This window comes from Eleginops maclovinus, chromosome 14 (assembly GCF_036324505.1).
Source record: "Eleginops maclovinus isolate JMC-PN-2008 ecotype Puerto Natales chromosome 14, JC_Emac_rtc_rv5, whole genome shotgun sequence".
Lineage (NCBI taxonomy): Eukaryota > Metazoa > Chordata > Actinopteri > Perciformes > Eleginopidae > Eleginops > Eleginops maclovinus.
In genome coordinates, this window is record NC_086362.1 from 9,723,254 (window position 1) to 9,741,749 (window position 18,496).

At 42.6% G+C, this 18,496-nt stretch overlaps 1 protein-coding gene across 11 annotated transcripts in view; it reads right to left on the reverse strand.

Annotated features, from left to right (window-relative positions):
- Positions 1–18,496, reverse strand: part of mark2b (MAP/microtubule affinity-regulating kinase 2b) — a 45,478-nt gene continuing 26,982 nt past the window's right edge. For 4 of the 11 annotated variants that reach the window (XM_063900179.1, XM_063900183.1, XM_063900177.1 and 1 more), the window contains exons 14-21: positions 17,845–17,996; positions 16,159–16,253; positions 13,006–13,152; positions 9,245–9,511; positions 7,107–7,133; positions 4,060–4,098; positions 3,280–3,386; positions 1–2,659 (exon numbers count right to left, since the gene is read on the reverse strand). In XM_063900179.1, the coding sequence (XP_063756249.1) occupies positions 2,310–2,659; positions 3,280–3,386; positions 4,060–4,098; positions 7,107–7,133; positions 9,245–9,511; positions 13,006–13,152; positions 16,159–16,253; positions 17,845–17,996 (1,184 nt within the window). In that variant the 3' untranslated portion in view covers positions 1–2,309. The remainder of the gene's footprint in view (positions 2,660–3,279; positions 3,387–4,059; positions 4,099–7,106; positions 7,134–9,244; positions 9,512–13,005; positions 13,153–16,158; positions 16,254–17,844; positions 17,997–18,496) is intronic. The other 7 variants (XM_063900181.1, XM_063900178.1, XM_063900188.1 and 4 more) reach the window with 6 other exon arrangements.

The window sequence follows — 18,496 nt, forward strand, 5'->3', positions numbered from 1 at the left end:
TTATGTCATTGTTTTTATTACTATCATTGTAATTTTTCATCATTTTGTCTTTGCACAAAAAAAAAACAAACAAATAATACATTTTTCAGGAGTTGATCACCCCTCCCAACCCCAAACCCACCACTACAGTTACAGTTTGCTCAAAACACATTTAAAATCAATGTAAATTACAGCAATGTAAAACGAAATAATGTAAAATAAAATCAACCCTGAAAGAGATAATATAACAGCAACAGCCAGAATAATAATTAGAATCCAATACCCAGCACCTTAATACAATGATCAACTTTCAAAGGAAAACAAAATCTGACGTATTAAAAACTGAAAGAAAAATAATAAAACGACAGTGTGTCATTGTGAGAAAGAAAGAAATAAAGTTACCAGGAGAAGGGACTAGGCATTGTCCCTGTCGCCCCCTTTCTCTAACCCCCTTTTTTCTTCTTCAGAGCGAAAGAAAGGAAGTGAAGTCATCCGGTTTGAACGTGTGCTATGATATGGCGAACAAGTCTCTCTGCTTCGATAAGGCCATAAAAAGAACAAGAACAGAGGAACGAAGAAAGAAAAAGGCCGAGCAGTAGTCGTCACCACCGCCATCTTTAAATACATCCATCTGCACTTGAGGGGGGGTGGGGGTTGTGTTTAATCCGATAAACTATGAGCTTTGTGTTAAAAAGGTGCACTACACCGAGAAAAAGGCAGCAATGATATGATCCAACGTGACTCTTCACACCCCCCCCCAACCCGAGAAATCCAAATCTGTACAAACCCCCCAAAAATGTCCAACGACACAAAAATATATTATCAAATCAAAAAGTAGAAGAAGAAAATAATTCACCATTCGTCGTTGTCGATTCTTTTCTTTTTTTTGTCTTCCAGTGATCTTTTATAATACACTCACACACACACATACTGTTTGTTACATACTCCAAAGATGTGTGTCTGGGACTAGCGGATGTCTGGGGGAGGGGGGGGGGGTTTAGAAATGCGTCGGTTCAGGGTTGACATTCTGGATATGAAGGCGTGATGCCAACCGAAGTGATACCAACATTAAAAAAAACAAAAAAAACCAAATAAGTCATTCGAGCATTTATGCGCTGACAACAAAAACAAACCCAGAAATTTAAATTCTACAAAGAAAAGGCAACGTAAAATCAACATCCACGTCCACGGACTGTCCACCCCTCCCTCGTATGCCCCTCTTTTCCAGTGCACAACTCTTTTTTTTTAAAAAGCCATAAAAGAAGAAATGAACAAAACAAAAAAAGGCCTGAAGAACGATCGATGACATCATCAAGGCTTCTCGGACTCAATGAGAGAAATGAATAAGTGAGGAAGACAAAGGGAGTGAAGAGGCAAAAAACATGGATGTTGTTTGTGCCGAGTTTGAAATTAGAGGGGTGACGTGTGTGTGTGTGTATATGAGTGTGTGTGTGTGTGTGTGTGTGTGTGTGTGTGTGTGTGTGTGGAGAGGAGGAAGGATGGACCAGGCGGATTTTTAAAGTTCATTTTTAAACAGGAGGGTGAAGAGGGTCCTTAAACCAACAACAGCATAGTCTTTCCATCCAAAGTCCATGTGTGTGTGTTTGTGTGTTTGTGTGTGTGTGTGTGTGTGTGTGTGTGTGTGTGTGTGAGAGTGAGAGAGGGGGGTGGCTTCAGCAACCAAAGTCCTGGCTCAGTTGGAGTCCATTCAGTGTTGGAGGAGAATCAGAACTAATTCAATCTAAAATAAGGTTCCAAACCTCCTGTCAATCATCACATGTTAGATTCAGAGAGAAGGTTTTTGTTTTTTTTCAGCAATTCCTCCACTCTCTTCCTCCACCCCCCCCCCCCCCCCTGATTTTACCCCGCTTGGTTTCCTACACACAAAGAGCTGGCAGCAGAACCGTGCAGAATAAACTGAATAAATAGCAGAAAGTAGTGACAGAGTGGTCAAAGTGATCAAAGTGTGACGACTAAATAAACAGAGAGCAGAGCGACATGCAGAAGAGTGGAACGTCTAAGTAGAACGTGACGAAAGAAAAGCCCAGCAGGGGAGAGAAGACCCTCGGTCTATAAGTACTTCACGACTCAGAGGACACGGACTCAGAGTTTCTAATGGCGGGGCCTCGTGAACTTAAGGAACACAACTTCTAGAAAAGAAAGGTTTTCTAGCCTCAGAGGAACCGACAGCCCTACTTCAGACCTTTGTCCACATAACAATCGGCTTTATTTTTAAAGTGATCCCACCCTGTAGCTTACCTCCACTTACAGCATCATCCTCTCTACCTCCACCCTGAACCCTCCCACCTCTGAACCTCTCTCCTACGCACTCACAGTTTGAGCTCGTTGGCAATCTTTGAGGCAATGTTCTTGAAGGCGATGGACGTGCCGGAGATGCGTTTGAAGCGCACGCCGTTGAGGGAGAGCCGCGGCAGCTTGCACACCTCCATCTCCCACTGGACGAAGTCGTCGCGCGCCGGGTTGCCCGACACGCACAGCAGCATGTAGCGCTCGCGCAGCTCATACTCGCAGCTGTTGGAGTCCAGCACCTTGCGGATCTCGCGCATCATCTCCCCCGGCTCCATGGACGACGTGGTCTTCATGGACCAGGTGAAGCGGAGCGAGCGTGGCTTCGCCGACTCCTTCTGGATGCCGATGGCCGGGGGGGTGCCGGTGCCACCTGAGGGGGGAGGAGAGGCGACAGAAACCACGGATAGATCATTTTTTAAAATGTACTTTGTTTTATTTTTGTTTAGTGAGTGTCATAACTGTTATTCTATTATTGTTTTTTACTTTTGAGAATGGAAATGTCATCTGCCCTACAGTGTTGCTGTGTCTTTGTGTTTCCTGCCTGTTCTAAATAAATAATAATAATAAAATAAAGAAGAAACAACTGATAGAAGTTATGGGAGATGGTTGATTGACAGATGACCAGGGATGATTAAAGGACGGATTAAAGAGGCTAAGTAAGTACAATGCTAAAATGTTAGCCTAGCCCTGATTGATCAGAACTCCATTCAGAAAACCAGCATTTTAAAAGTTTGCTTGTCCTCTTGGCAAGACTCTTCTGCATCATTTTTTATACTCTTTTGCATTTAAATTACAGCAAAATCTGTTTATTTTGGGTTTAAATGCTGTAGTAAACAATATTTTAATCAACCCAATGAAGCAACATAAATGAAAAAATTCCTTTTGCGGCGTTATAGGAAACTTTAGGACATCATTATTGAAAGAATGCATTAAAACTGGGTTTGTTCCACTATTGCCATCATTAGAGCAGAGTTCAAAAAGCAGACATACCGGTGTTTCCAGATCCTGGTGAGGAGTTGTTCTCATCGTTGTTGGAAGAGGAGAGGACCCCGCCGGACGTCTTCTCCGACTTGTCCACTGTGCTGCTCAGCATAGACCTGGGTGAGGGATGGGAGGGTGGGAGAGAAGAAGAAGAAAGGTGGAGGAAGGAAGACAAGAGTAGAAGGAAGACAAGAGTAGAAGCCAGTAAAAGGGCAGAGAAACAGGAGGGAGGGTCAGGAAGAAAGAAGCAGAGAGAAAAAAAGTGAGAATCGAGAGAAACATTCAAAAGTAGAGACAAAAATAGGAGGGGAGGGGGAGGGAGGAATGGAGGGATGATTGAGAGGGAGAGGGAGATGATGAGGTCGTGGAAATGAAGACAAAAGCAACATTTCTTTGAGTTCCCCCGTGTGTGTTTGTGTGCGTGCGTCATCTCTTAAGAATGTGGATCAACACCGGTGTGTGTGACGTGGTGAAATTTAAATGTGCTCGCACACAAACACACATGTGGGAACTTTAAATGTGATTCCCCCCGCACACACACATGCAGGTCCACACCGGCACTCTCACTCTTGGGGATGCTACCATTCACCGCTAATCTCCCGTCCCCTGATTGGTCAAGCCATTATCACCACCACCAACCAATTTAATCCCAGCTTTTGCAACCCCCCCCCCCATTCACAACAAGCTCAGAGATCATCTACTGATAAGCTCCAGTCTACTGATTGGCAGGCGGGTTTGGTAGAGTCTGGAGGGTTTGTATGGGTTTTTCGGGGCTGCTCTGTTTCTCACCTGCTCCCCTCATCCCGACCCTCTCCCTCATACGGACTCCTCGAGAAAAATCAACAAAAGTTTAGTCTTTTTCAGGGCTAAGGGCAACAAGTGGACTCTTTACACAGATAGTCAGTCAGTCGCGCTGCTCGCCGTGCCAGCCTGAACGTTCCAACTCAACCACATCGAGGGGCAAAAATCTAATTTCCACTCCAACTGCTCAGATTTAATTCCACCGGAAGACTTCACGGCACGCTGCAGGTCCCAGTGCCAGTCCACTCTGCCATAGCATAGCTCCTCAACAGAAGATTCGATGGGGGGGGGGGAAGAGGATCGAGTTGCACCAGCCATTTATAAATCTGCTACAATGTTTGTGTTAAGTCCGTCTTAAACTATGGGTCATTTTAAAACAGGCGCTTTTGCAAGTAAACAACACTTATTGTACTGTACATGTACTCACTATTAAATATTGCTGTGTATCATGCATTGTTGTCATGTTGATGTCATGTATATGCCATTTCCAAAGACGCATTTCCATTTAATGCAAATGTCATAAACAAAAGTCGTCTGACTCTAAATATAACTGTACATTTTTGGAGGAAATGTGGGCAATAGCAAGGATTAGAATTAGAATGAACTGGTGCAACCAGGTGGTGGATGGAATGGAATGGTGGAAATATACATGAAACGGAATGGAAGGTTTGAACAAAATGTCTTGGTATATTTAAGTATTTTCAGCTTGTTGGATCAGAGTGGAATGGAATAGGTCCGAACTGATTGGAATGCTCATAACAAAATGTAAGATGGTACAATTTGGAACAGAACGGAATGGAATGGTACCAGCAGAATGGAATGTTGGTAATAAAATGTAACATGGAGAAATTTGAAACAGAATGGAATGGTTCCAAAAAATGAAATGTGGGTAAAACAATCTAAAATGGAACAATTTGGAATGGAATGGTACCAACGAAATGGAATGTTGTAAACAACGTAACATGAAGCGATGTGGAACGGAATGGAATGGTTTGGAACAGAACAGTCGGCACGGTGAGGGCGAGTGCTGCGGCTAAAGGAGGTTAGGAGCATTACTGATCCCAGCGCTGCATTAAAACCTGTATTAGTAACATTTGACCTACACATAGGCTGTTTTAAAAATCCTATATTATAACACATGTAACACACACACGCACAATGTCTCTCTCATACCGGCAGACTGAAAACACACGTGACAAACTCAACAGAGAAAAGCAGACGACAACGAAAGACGGAAAACAGCTGAACACGTGCAGACAATGGAAGGAAAGTGATACAAACATGACAAATTCAACAGCTTTTGGTCTTAAATTCATTCTGTAGTGGGAATAGACATCACTCCTCTATTGCCCCATTAAAAAAAACAACATGTAAAATACCTTCTGCAACAGAAAGATGGTTAAAGAATAGAGCACATGGGAAATGACAAGTGGAGAAATGTTACACAAGGTTTTTCTTAAATAATATAATTGGTGAATAATGTAAAAGTAGGTCACTTGTGCTATTTTGCATGCTCTGTATGATTTGGCCAAAAATGATGGGATGCAAAACAGCTCACAGAGGAGGGGCTCTTTGACATAAAGGAAAAAATAAATTATAAAACCTGATTATTTAAGTCTCAATATCTTGCTTTAGTTATTGAGCAATTTCACTTTCCTCAAAATAGAGCAATGTACATACATTTACTTTGAATCTATTCGTATGAACATGTCATTTTAAGTTAGATTCATTATTATTTTTCCCATATTTCAAATGTAAGGATTTATAGGTTTTGCTTCTCATGTATGGAAAACTGAAGGGTAATTTATAACTAGTGATAGTAAAGCAGTACAACCTCTCACCACCAGGTGGAGCAATGGTCCATATTAGAGGAACATTGACCAACCTGCTGGTTAAAAAGCAGACAACACACTCAAAAGCAAGTGTGTGAGACAAATGTGGTTGTGAAATATCTTCAGTATGTACATATGTGAATGTGTCCTGTTTTAGTGGAGGCATCTATATGAGCAGTGAGACCAAATGTGTGTGTATGTCTGTGTGAGGGTATTTTTCAGCCAGAGTATGTCAAAGCCATCCAGTTCTGCTGCTGCTGCTGCTGCTGTTGTTAGAGAGCCAGTGCCAGAGTGAGAACAGAGCAATGGAAGAGAAAAAGGAAGTGTGCAACCTCCAGAAAAAGAGTGCAGCCTGAGAAACACTGCGACCTCGTCCCTCCCGGGTCCTCTCCTCCTCTCTACCTCCGTCAACTACAACCATTATATATCTTATCATATATGTCCTCCCCTGTGGGATCCTCACACACTTACAACAACGACTGAAAGGTAGTTTTTAATGGAAATAGTGATCAAACTGATGAAAGCAGAGGTGAGATGGGTGGTAGTTTGGTATGGGGCATTAGCTTTGATAATGGTTAGCGACAATGCTAGGCAAAGACGCAAAGCAAGACACTAATACTTAGGACTGTAAGATTTTACATCATTACTTTTAGGATTTGGAGACAAAGATCTCCATTAAGCTCAAAGAACGACACTGTTACCTGCATCTGAAGCTGAGAAATAGAGAATAAAAAAGGGAGTAGTTTGATCTATTACACCATTAAGACTTGACCTAAATCCGGGACGCTATAGGGGGAAACAAGCTCACACTATCTGGTAAATAAATGGAAAAAGAGGGGTATGAGGATGAGGAGGTGGATGGTAGGGACGAAGAGGAAGAAGGGTGAGGTGTTAATGTGCCGCGTGATGATGGAGTGAGTGAGTTAATATGTGGCTGGGTGAAGGGAAGTTAGTAAAAAAATAAATAAATAAATCAAAAAATGGGCCAAAACACGCAAAACCAGAAGGCTAAAAAAAAGGGGGCCAACCACAGAAAATAAAAAGGAAAAAAGATAAAAGGCTCAAGGCACAAAAGAAAGGTTTCAACAAATAGCTGCACGAAACACCAAAAGGGGAGGAAATATATATATATGTAAAATATATATGAAGGAGAGAGTATACGGGTATATATCAATTATATTTAACGTTGGGGGTGTTGCCTACCTTCTTGGAAACCTGAACGAGAGATTTCTACAAAAACAAAAGAGGGATAAAAAAAGAAAGAGAAACAAACGTATATATAAAAACGTTTAGAATCAGGACTTTCCTGCAAGAGACAAGCTGCCTTTTTGAGTAGCAAACTGACCAACACACTCATTTGGGGTTGAAGCAACAAGCAACGTTAAATAATGAAAAATAAGAACAAAAACTATCGTCTGACGTCGACTTTCAATCCATAAATATGGGACTCATGGTGCGAATTTGTGAACAGACATTATTAAACGCACACAAGAACACCTAAGAAGGATTTGACGAGCTCTGTGGGAAAAATCCATTAATAGACCCAGTTTGAACCCTCACCCCCACTTCTCCCTCATCCCAAAATGAAAATGAACCGCTCCTCCACATTGAGAGTCTTCCTGAAAAGAAAGTGTTTGTGTGAGATGAGGAGTCAACACATGGTAAAAACAGAAAGGGGGGGAGAGAAATCCACCTCCTAAACACACCCAAAGACACATTTCAAATGAAAAAGCACAAGTTAAGTAACAACTTATCTAACACACATTGAGAAACTTAATCTAGCACACACACACACACACACACACACACACACACACACACACTGATGTGTTTGAAGGACCACCGACCAAGCAGAAAAATGCAGTGATGAGGTTATATGATATATTAATAAAACACATAGCTTTAGTGTTATGTGTGTGTGTGGTCAAACTGCACAAATGCAACACAATCTCTCTGTCTCCAACACCTCAACTTCCTACCAGCATGCCAAGTTGTGCGTGTGTGTGTGAAGGTGTCCCCACTAGCGGTATTTATAGTTGAGGGAAAAGTGATATCTCCGGTGTAACCATGGATACTGTCGCCACGGAGCTACAGTATCTCTGAGTGGGAGGCCTTCAGAGTGGCTGCGCCTGTACCTCAGCGCTAGCCCCACACACACACACACACACACACACACACACACACACACACACACACACACACACACACACACACACACACACACACACACACACACACACACACACACACACACACACACACACACACACACACACACACACACACACACACACACACACACACACACACACACACACACACACACACACACACACACACACACACACACACACACACACACTTTCTGTAGCTTTTAAGCTCAACTTCTGTTATTTTTAAGTTCCTTTGCGTGCACTCTTCCTCTTACTATCGTCCTCACACACATTTCCACCTTTAAACCCTGACTTGCTGTCACTTCCTCTCCTCTACATGTTCAGTTCTTTCTCTGATTATAATATGCCACTTCTTTGTCTCCTGTGCACTACTTTACTCTCATCCTGACTGCTGTGTACAGACTTCATCATGCTCTGTAAGGATTTAGGTGACCCCTTTTTCTATAGGAGCTAGTAGAATCCAATGCACAGACACAAAGAAACATCAGGCTAGTTGTCACAAGCCACTGCAGTCAAAGAGTTAGTGGATACTTGTTGGGTTTTTCCTTCCCTTCCACTTTTGTCACCACAATGCCGTCCTCACCTCGCTGTATTTACACAGCAGAGTCACATCAAAGCTACAAAGCCAGAGAAAATTCCAAAAACATCTACATAAAACTAGTTTAGCTTTGATTACAACTAGATACCCATGAGAGCAGTTTTAGGGCTGCAACCTTGCAGCGGAGGACTGAGATGAAAACTGGGCCAGACGTGGAACCGAAACCAAAATTACTCCTCAGTCACCGCCGCTGCAGACAAAATTATAGAGGAGACACAGCTGTTCCCTTCCTCTCCCTTTCTACTCTCAGTGGAGTTATAGATCAGCACGAATTTAGTGATAGGGGAGCGACCAGCCCCTTTAGAGATATACTCCAGTGACTACATAGATGTACGGTAGAGGAAATCAGCACATGAAATGACTTGTAATGTAAACCTAGTAATTTTCTCTTTAAAGCTGAAACCTCACTACTCAGAGAAAGCTTCAATCTGTAAAAGTGCTGCTGGATAATATACAAAAGTTCTTTCCCCACATATTTTGCTACTTCCTTTCACTTTCCTCCAAGTATAATTTTAACTTTTCCGACTTTACATTTCCCCATGCTCCTCCCTCTCTTTTGCGCCACTCACCTGCGTACGAACTTGGATGTGAACTTGCTGAAGATCCCTGTGGCGCCGTGTGTCCTCCGGGCCTGGCTGTTGCCATGTGACAGTGACGGGGACGCCGGCCCGCCGGGGTAGGCGGAGCCCTGCTGGTCCCGAGCCCCCCGCTGCTGGCCTGCGTGGAATGTGCTGCGGATGCCCACCCCTCTGGAGAAGTTGGTACGGTCTGACACGGCAGCGCTGCTGATGTTGTGGGCAGATGGGGAGGCACCGGGAGCCCGCTGAGTCGTGGCACTATAGAGGAAGAGTGGGCAAACAGAGGTGGGGAAGGAGCAGAGAGGTGGATGTGGAAAAGGCGAGAAAAGATTGGAGAGGAGAAGAGTTTGGAAGGTGTGATGAGAGGAGCAGCAGAGAAGAGGAGGTGCAAATGAAGAAGAAGAAAGCAAGGTGGTGTGGGAGGATAAATAGATGGAGAGGAAAGGGTGTAACAAGAGGGGATGGGAGTGAAGAGGAGGGATGTGGGAGAGAAACAAACTGTTAGGCAAACATCACTTTCTGTCTGGAGTGCTACTTACCTGAGTGTAAGGTCATACAAGTATCAACGTCTGCTCGCCCTGATGTTGCATTTAATCCATTAGGTCAGACAAGTCAATATTTAGGGCCACGTTTGGGTCACAGAGTTTTAATCCTCTTTGCTTTGACCGTGGGGCAATGAATCACAAAATCCACACCCTCTCTCTCTCTCTCACACGAAAAGAAACAACACATACACTGAGCTTAAAGTTTGCGTCTTCCAGCAGTACACCTGCAGCAGATGGCAAACAGACACAAATTGCAAAAAGCACCCACGCTAAAAACCACAAAGAAAGTGGAATGGATTAGAAGTTAATACAAGTGGAACATCCGCCTTAGAGGGCTGCAATGGGACTGCGATGTTACATAACATGTTTCACTTGCAGGATATGGTTACTCCAAAGAGGTAAAGCAGTCCCATGCAGACCTCTAATACTCTACAAAGAGAACGAAAGAGGCATGTAAGTGAAGTTTAGAGACTAGCACACTGATGAACAGCTTCAACACATCCTTTATTTTTGATGTGATATGTTAAAGTTGTGCAGCCCCTCTAGGGATAGGATAGAAAGGCTGGGCCGACAGGTTAGTGGAGACCAGTTTCACATATTATTGTTATGAAGATGACTGTCGAATGCAAGGAAAAATAGCTTTGCTACTTTCATTTTTTACATATAAAAGCACTGCACTGTCACTTTAGGAGAAGGAGTATTCATCCTGAAAGTATCAGCAGAAGGTGTGTTATCAGGAGGAGGATTTTCATGCTAGTAAGCATACTTTATTTGCATATAGTCCAGAGCACTTCTAAGCTACACAAATGTGGCGCTGCCTTTTTTATCGGCATTGCAGTACATCATGAACACTCGTGCAGTAAAACAGGTGGTTAAAAATGATGTTAATTCATGAGCGTTGTTTATTTTAGCAGGGTAAGTGGGGACAGCTGGATAAAAGAGGAGAGGGTGGGACATCAGGTCACAGACTATGTTCTGAGAAATGGGTCCTATCCCTCACTGAGGGTACAGTCTATGTGTTGGAGTGGTACCTTCTCTCCAGCGTTCCCAACCACGTTCTGAACATCCCAAGCTCGATGCTGAACGACGCATGCAACAGAACAAGACTTCAACATGGAGCAGACAAAAAGCACAGAGGGCCGCCTTGACATTGGCTCTGCTGGAATATAGCCGGACATCTGTGGAGGGTTTCCACTATACAACCGTCCCAAGTCAGGCTGGGGTCCCTGATGCTGAACTAATACACCACTTGTTCTGATATTTGAGTAAAGGATTGTCAAAGCAGCCCTCGAGACAGACACTATCAAGCAGGCAACTTAAACTTCACACCAAAAGTCATGCACAAAGACATCGGACACACACAGAGGTCCAACAAGACACAGTCAGATGACCCCCGCTTCATTCATGCAACGAGACACGCCACATTACATTAATGTAGACGGGGTTTTCCCAGGCAACTTCATAACTAAAGGGGGTTTACATAGCAGATTGAGTGTGAATGAGAGCACTCAGCAAGCTCTGAGAACAACAACAGAGGCTGAGGGAAAAGATAGTGCTACTATTACTTCTTTACACAGGATTGAGCTTCATTTGTACACCCTGGGAAAACCGTTCTGTCCACAAACACAAGTCAAATGTAGATTATGCATATTACATGATATTATACATAAACACATGCAACAGTAAGTCAGATACCTTTGGAGGCACTTGAATGAAACTGTGTTTACCAGATATTATGCCAATATTGTCCATTTAGATGTCAAAAATATTAATATTTGACTATCCATCTGCACAGATAAAGAACATCTTCACTCTGTATCAGACCCACATTAGACTTCCTCTGGTCCACATACATCTTGAGCTCTCATTTGCATAAGAGATTGTTGTCCAGCATCCAAACAGTTGACACAGACTCTCACTAATGCACTTTTGTGGGCTAAATCACCTGTTAGCAGGTCAGATTTAAAGGTCTGAACAGCTTAGAAATGAACCTGCAACGTTGTTCGATTTGCTGAATAATGTTTGTCCACAATGACACTGCCAATATTACAATGTCTGTCCCTTGGTTTGTGAGTTATAGTAACAGAATTCCAAATGATTTTTAAGAATAATAAAAACAATTCATTTTATCAGGGGTAGGTTGAGGTTATAGGTTTGCCTTTACCTCACATTACTCCTGTAATGTCAACATCAGCTTTCTAGGAAATAGACTGTCAATCAATTTGCTTTATTTATTGTATTCCTTTGACAAAGAAAACAGGTCTTCCGCACGCCTCCCTAGTAAGCCAGCCTATGACCTGTTATAAAAAGGAGCTGGCCTGCACACTAGCTGTGTGTGGAAACCTGATTCCTGCTGCTCCATAGATGTCTTTTCTCTGAATTGCATCTAAATGGAAAAACATTTGGTTTTTCTTTTAAGCCCAGAAACAAAACTCTCCTGTCTGTCAGAGGTTGCTCCTGGACAAACCTGCTCATCTAGTTCTCAGGCTGACTGCTCACTTGTGTAGTGTGAGGTTCGCGAGTGACTGATTGGCCAGTGTTGCGGGAGTTTAGCTTGTACCGGCTGTTGCTAAGTAACTGTTAAGTCCACGGCAGCTGGACGTCTCACTATGGTGATGCTGTAGTGGTAAATATATAAATGTGGAAACTCAGAACCACCCTTGATATCACCAGTAGCTCCGAAAACCATTCCAGGTTAAGTATGTAATGCCGTCTCTGTGCAGCTACACTAATTCTAACTACTTCCTTGTTCTGGTTTTCCTTACTGGAAAAAAACCCATTTTTCATACACCTAGTAATGCAGGAGGCAGGTTTAGGTTGATTTAAATACAATTTGAAACCAAAAAGGTATAAAGCATTTGAAAAATAAATTGGATGTACATCAACGTGCATGCAAGTGAGGTGTCTGTTGGCAAGGGGATCTCTTTGTTTTAGGTAAAACACCTACTTTTTCACTGCGTTGTGCAAGGATTTTCCAATGTCTAAAAATCAATACGATGTCATCAAAGAGCTGTTTTAATGTAGCAGTGATGGAAGGTTCCAGAGCCCACTTTAGATCCCTTTTTCATCCCTCCTCTTTCCTTTTAGTCCATCGAGTTCTTGCGGGAAGGCTCTGTGCTGACTTAATGAGCTGGAAGAGGCTAAGGCAGGGAGAGTGTGTGTGTGAGTGTGTGAGTGAGTGAGTGAGTGAGTGAGAGAGAGACTTGCCTGGGCCGTGGTGCGTGCAGGTCAGAGGGGCATGGATGATTGGAGGAGGACAGGGACTTGTGATGACGGGGACGCGAGGAGGAGGAGGAGGAGGAGAGGACGGCAGCGGCCGAGGCAGTGGAGGCGCGGGAGCCCGGAGTGTTTAGGCTGGGAGGAGGGGGGAGGAATAGGAGGAGTGCCCCGCCCAACACACACACATATGCAAACACAACCACAAAACATGACAGACAGGGGACAGACACACCAAAAAGGTGACACAAACATACACACAGTGGGCGGGGTTAGTGTGTGGATGGGCGGGGAGGTGAGGTGGAGCATGGTTAGAAGCAGCACTTATCAAACACAGTAAGGGGGAGAGGGGGGGAGGGAAGAACACAGGAAGTAGAGACAAAAAGAGACAGAAAACACACAGCGGAAAGACTGGAACAAAGAAGAAAAGTTGGTCTTTTTTGTGTTGGCATTGCTTCATGGTGTTTTCACATAAAAAAACAATCAGAGGGCACAATCAAAGGCCGACTGTTCCTCTTGTTTTCATGTAATATCTACCCGAAACAAACAGGCAGCACACAGAAGACCAACACACAACACACTTGTCTATTGGCTAGAAAGACTGGAAACACAAATAATGTGGACGAGGTCAGGTTACAAATATTACAGAAATGTGCAAAGCATTGTTTGGGCTCTACGCAGGAGTAACTCCGACTGTTAACTTCTCTAACAGATGCTTTGAGTGTGTAAACATCTTTGTTTTGATAGCTATCTCAAGGTACGGTAAGGTATCTGCTGTATTTTTTAAGAACTGTGCCATACAAATACAGTGTTCTTAATTTGTGAACATCCAATTTCGATAGTTAATTGTTTGTATTTTTCCTCACTGATTCAAGCTTCTCAAATGGAAATATTTGCTTTTTTTTCAAGTTTATAATGATGTATAAAAATTGAGTGATGTCACTATGGTCTCTGCAAAATATACATTTCTAAATATTTTAGAGAATAAATGTTAAATAAATGAATAGGGAAATGAATCTTTTGATTAAGGAATCAATAATAGGAAATAATTAAACACTTTGTTGCATTGCCAAGAGATAAATAGTAAAAATCTATAGTAAAACCAGCATTTCTTGTGCTCCCTTTCAAAGTTATAGTGATAGTTAGGGTGCTGAGGAGTAGATGTTTGGCAGACTAAAAAGCTTCTCTCATTGTTCTGTTAAAGATAATCGCCCCGATTCCTGAGCTCAACATTCTATAGATCAGACCTGTCCCCTGACTTCTGCCTGACAAGTTTCTGCTGCTACTACTAACAATATAAACAAAGATGTGTAACAAAGCATAGCTTATTGAATTACTTAAGCAAAAGCAACCTTCTTGTAATTAGCTACACATAACTGAAAGCTCTGACTTGACTTTATCCACACACACACAGAGACACACACAGTGAGAGACAGGGCAGAGTGGTACCAGAGAGAAAGAGAGACGAAGAGAGGGCAGAGGAATGAGCAACGAGAGAGAGGGACACTTTTATAGAGGTCAACCAACAGCTGCTAATTACACAGAAAATAAACACCCAGAGAAACGCACACTTTCTTTCCGACGGAGATTAGTGCGACTAGTGATGGAAAAATAACAGCATTCACTGACGGCCCAGCGTGTGGCAAGCGATTGAGCATGGGTGACATGTATGTTTAAGCCTGTGTGTCTGTCGATGAGTTTGTGTAGATATTTGTGTGTGTATGTAAGCCTATTATGAGGCAGTACAGGGAGCATATAATGCCACTAAGAGTTAATATTCCATCACAAGTCCGCCTAATCTCCTTAGAGAGAGAGGGGAGAATACGAAAGAGCAGAAAGATTTACATAAAGACAAGGAACAAATAGGAAGCTGGACAAGAAGGAAAAGCAATGTGACTTAGGATCCAGAGGGACGAGAGCTCAGACGCAGACAAAAGAACACCAACGAAGACAATTAGAAAAAGAGAATTGGGAGGGTTGGGGGGTGTAACATGTTTAAAAGACCAAACTTCAAAGCATTAATGATGATCAAACAAAGTCACATTAAAATCAAAGCAGATGACACAAACTAAGTTAGCAGAGTCTAATACAGCTAATAGACCCACAGTGCTAGAAACAAACCAAAAAATGCTGACTCAAATGACCACATCATCGCTGCACAGTGCTCAGACTATAAAAGAATAATTTATCAGCACTCTAATAGTCTTTTTTTTATGTTATAGGTCTGGCACTATGCCAGCAACAAAGAGGTCATTTGAGAATCATGAACAGGCAATAAAGCAGTAAAGACACTGCATCACAGGAGGGATTATGGTTTGGCTTAATGTTTTAATGTTCATGAGAAAGCACACAAAGCATATGGCTGGTTAAGCATGAGTGATGGTGGGATGTGTAGACGCGTGTGGGGCTCCAATATGGATAAATGTGTTTTTTTTCATATTGGATTTGTTTAAAGTGGTAAAAAAAAAAGAGGATTGGAAGCATGAAATGAGCGAGGGGAAAGGGAGGGAATATTACAAAAAGGAGGGGGGGCTTTTAAAGGCTAAACCCAATGGTTGACCGTAATCCTGCTTTTCTCTCTTTATTACTTTAAGATAATTGTCATTTGTTGAGGTTCATACCTACCAAAACCTTCTTTCCCTTTAACGTTGATTAAACTGGGGGAAGTTCATTGGAACAGAACATTTTATTAAAAGGAGAAGGATTAGATTTTAAATGCTAAATGAGGTCCGAGTGTTAGCCTTCATGTGTTCACTGAGTGGGTGTGCACGTCCATCGAACCCTGCCTTTGCTCTGACTGGCACTCCACCACCAGGGGTAATCTGCAATCTAGGGTTGGCCTAAATTCCCAAGGGAGCCAGATTTCCTCTTCCAGGAGGGCTCACCCCACCCCGGGGGGAGAGAGCTGAGGGCCTCCTTGAGCCAGCTGGCAGAGCATTGAAGAGAACCGGCCAAGGTCTGGAGCTCAGACACCAAGACAGCTGCGGGACGGCTCATTCACAAACCAGAGTGTGTGTGTGTGTTTATAGTTTACGTGCAAGTGCAGTGCATCCTCAGTAACACTGCGACTTCTTAAAATAGAGTGTGTGAGAGACCAGTCTCTTTTAACCTTGTGTGTGCTTGTGTCTTTGTGTGTGTGGGTACCTGTCCTTGCCGTTCTGGATGCCCTGGCCCACCATGGCTCTCTCAGTCAGAGGAGAGTTCCGACTGCGACTGGTACCGGTGGACAGGATGCTATTCTGAAGGGAGAGGGGCAGAAAAGAAGAGCAATGTTAGCAATATAGAAATGTTTAAGATCAAGTAAAGACAGTGAAAGATAAGCGATTTAAATCGGATTATAAAAAAGTAAATGAAAAGGTGATCAGTAATTACAGCAAAAAGCTTCCTGCAGGCTTCGTGATTGGCATAGATTAGTGAAATTAATTACATAACCATATCTAAATATTCCCCAAATTGAACCTTAAAAGTATTTCATGTAGGGAATGAAATTTGCTACAGCTTCTCAATGACTCAGACTTTAAATAAAAAAAAGAATAAAACCTTTTAAATGTAGGCATTGTATGTTTTGTCAATTCCACTGACACCATCTTCTCGGGTTGAGTTTAGGTGTAGCTATACATGGAATTACACTGTCACAGAAGACAACAGGCTAATACAAATCAAGTTGTCCCGCCCTAACAGGGTGAAACTACATTAACGGGAGAGTGACACAGATATTAAGCAGAGGTCTCATCAAGTAATTCAAAGAAGACAGCAGTGCAGGTGAACCAAGGTGTGCCGGGAAGTCACACTTCATTACTGCCTTCTACAAACAATCTATAAAACCACTTCAGTAGAAAATACCCTCAATATTCTTACACATTTGTTGAACTTTTTAGTTGAGTTTTAACCTCTAACATTTGTTTGAAGGTGTGGTATTGAAAGTGTCATCTGTTTTAAATGACTCCGCTGGCCAAAGCTGTACAGGAAGTTACACAAGTGTTGATTTCCTAAACTATTTCTTAGTCCTGTCAAACTGGATTTTAGTCTAAATCTTCTTTCATCAACAATATTTCAATCATCACAGTTAGTGTTTATTGATACCTTGTCATTATTGTTTTATTCATTAAAAAAGGTCTCTGATAAACAGGTTTAGTCTTTTCGTTATCGATATCAAACTCATTGCATGAGCTGGGTGATACTGAGAAAAATAAAAAAGGCAATTACACGAAAGACATTTTGACATGTCACGGTAGGAAAAGCACAGGCTGCGTCAGTTTCAGGGTCCTTGGTACCACAGATGCTGGTAACACTCATCATGGCCAACTGGACTTTAATAGAGACATCATTTGTGCTAGCGGACCACCTGTGCCTCCAGTACTACGACACGACACAGTGTGTACTGGGAAAAAAAAGGTCCACAGTTTCTCCTCAACACCAAGAAAAGAACAAAGTAACAATGTGGGTGTGTAAAAAACTAGGAATTGGCATCACACTGTAGAGTGGTTATGAGACAATAACGGAGTCTCATTAAAGATGACTAAAGAAACAAATCAGAGGCACGGGGTTAGGACGTGACACACACTTCCACTTTCTTAAGCTGTGTAAGGTCATTCATATTATATAACTGTTTATTTGAATTAGCTTAACTAGTAACGGAAATTTGATTTGATCTTTGGACCTCAGATTAAGATAATTTGTAGCTGAAGTTTTGCTTTCATCAAAGAGACACGCTCACTATGTCTTATTGTTTGTCTTTGTGGATCTGTGCGTCTGTACATTTAACGTGTTCTGAAGAGTGGTTGTGTGTTGTGAATGTGAAGTAAGCAGTGTGTGTGTGTAAGGTCTCACGGTGGAGGGCGTGGCGCTCTTCTTGCGGTCAGTGGGGACCAGAGGGCTGGCTGGCATCTTGGTGGTGGAGCTGCCTGATGAACCTTTCCTCCCAGCATCCTCTCCTGCAGTCCGGTTGTCTGTTTGACCCCCCCTCTTAGAGTAGGAAGAGCCTGGAAAATGAAGAGTGAGTGCATTAGAAAGGCCATCACTCGATGTGCTCTAATAAAAAAAAAACTTCTTCCCATCCAACCCGTCTTCGACTCTGCGGCTCATTTATGACTTCCTGTCTTCCTTCAGCTCCATTAGAAATCAGTTGCACCTTCTTTTCAATCTGCTCTTCTGGCTCCATTGTTAAATCAATCTTATCTTCCCTCCACTCTCACACATCATTATACTGCACATCCAGCCCACCTCTCTTACTTTAACCTTTACTCCAACATATATCAAGCCCAGATCTCAGCCACTCAAGATGGCACCCAGGATGTCTGCAGCGTCTCCTCATTTTGACCCTTTCCTGTTTTACCTCATGATTAATATTTAAGTCTCTATCTTTTTGCGTTTACTTGTGTTATTTCCTTTTTTATCATACAATTTAAATGAGTAATGTGTTGGAGGACGCCTGATATCTACTCAACACTGTTACTGTGCTCTAAATTGTTATTAACTTCAA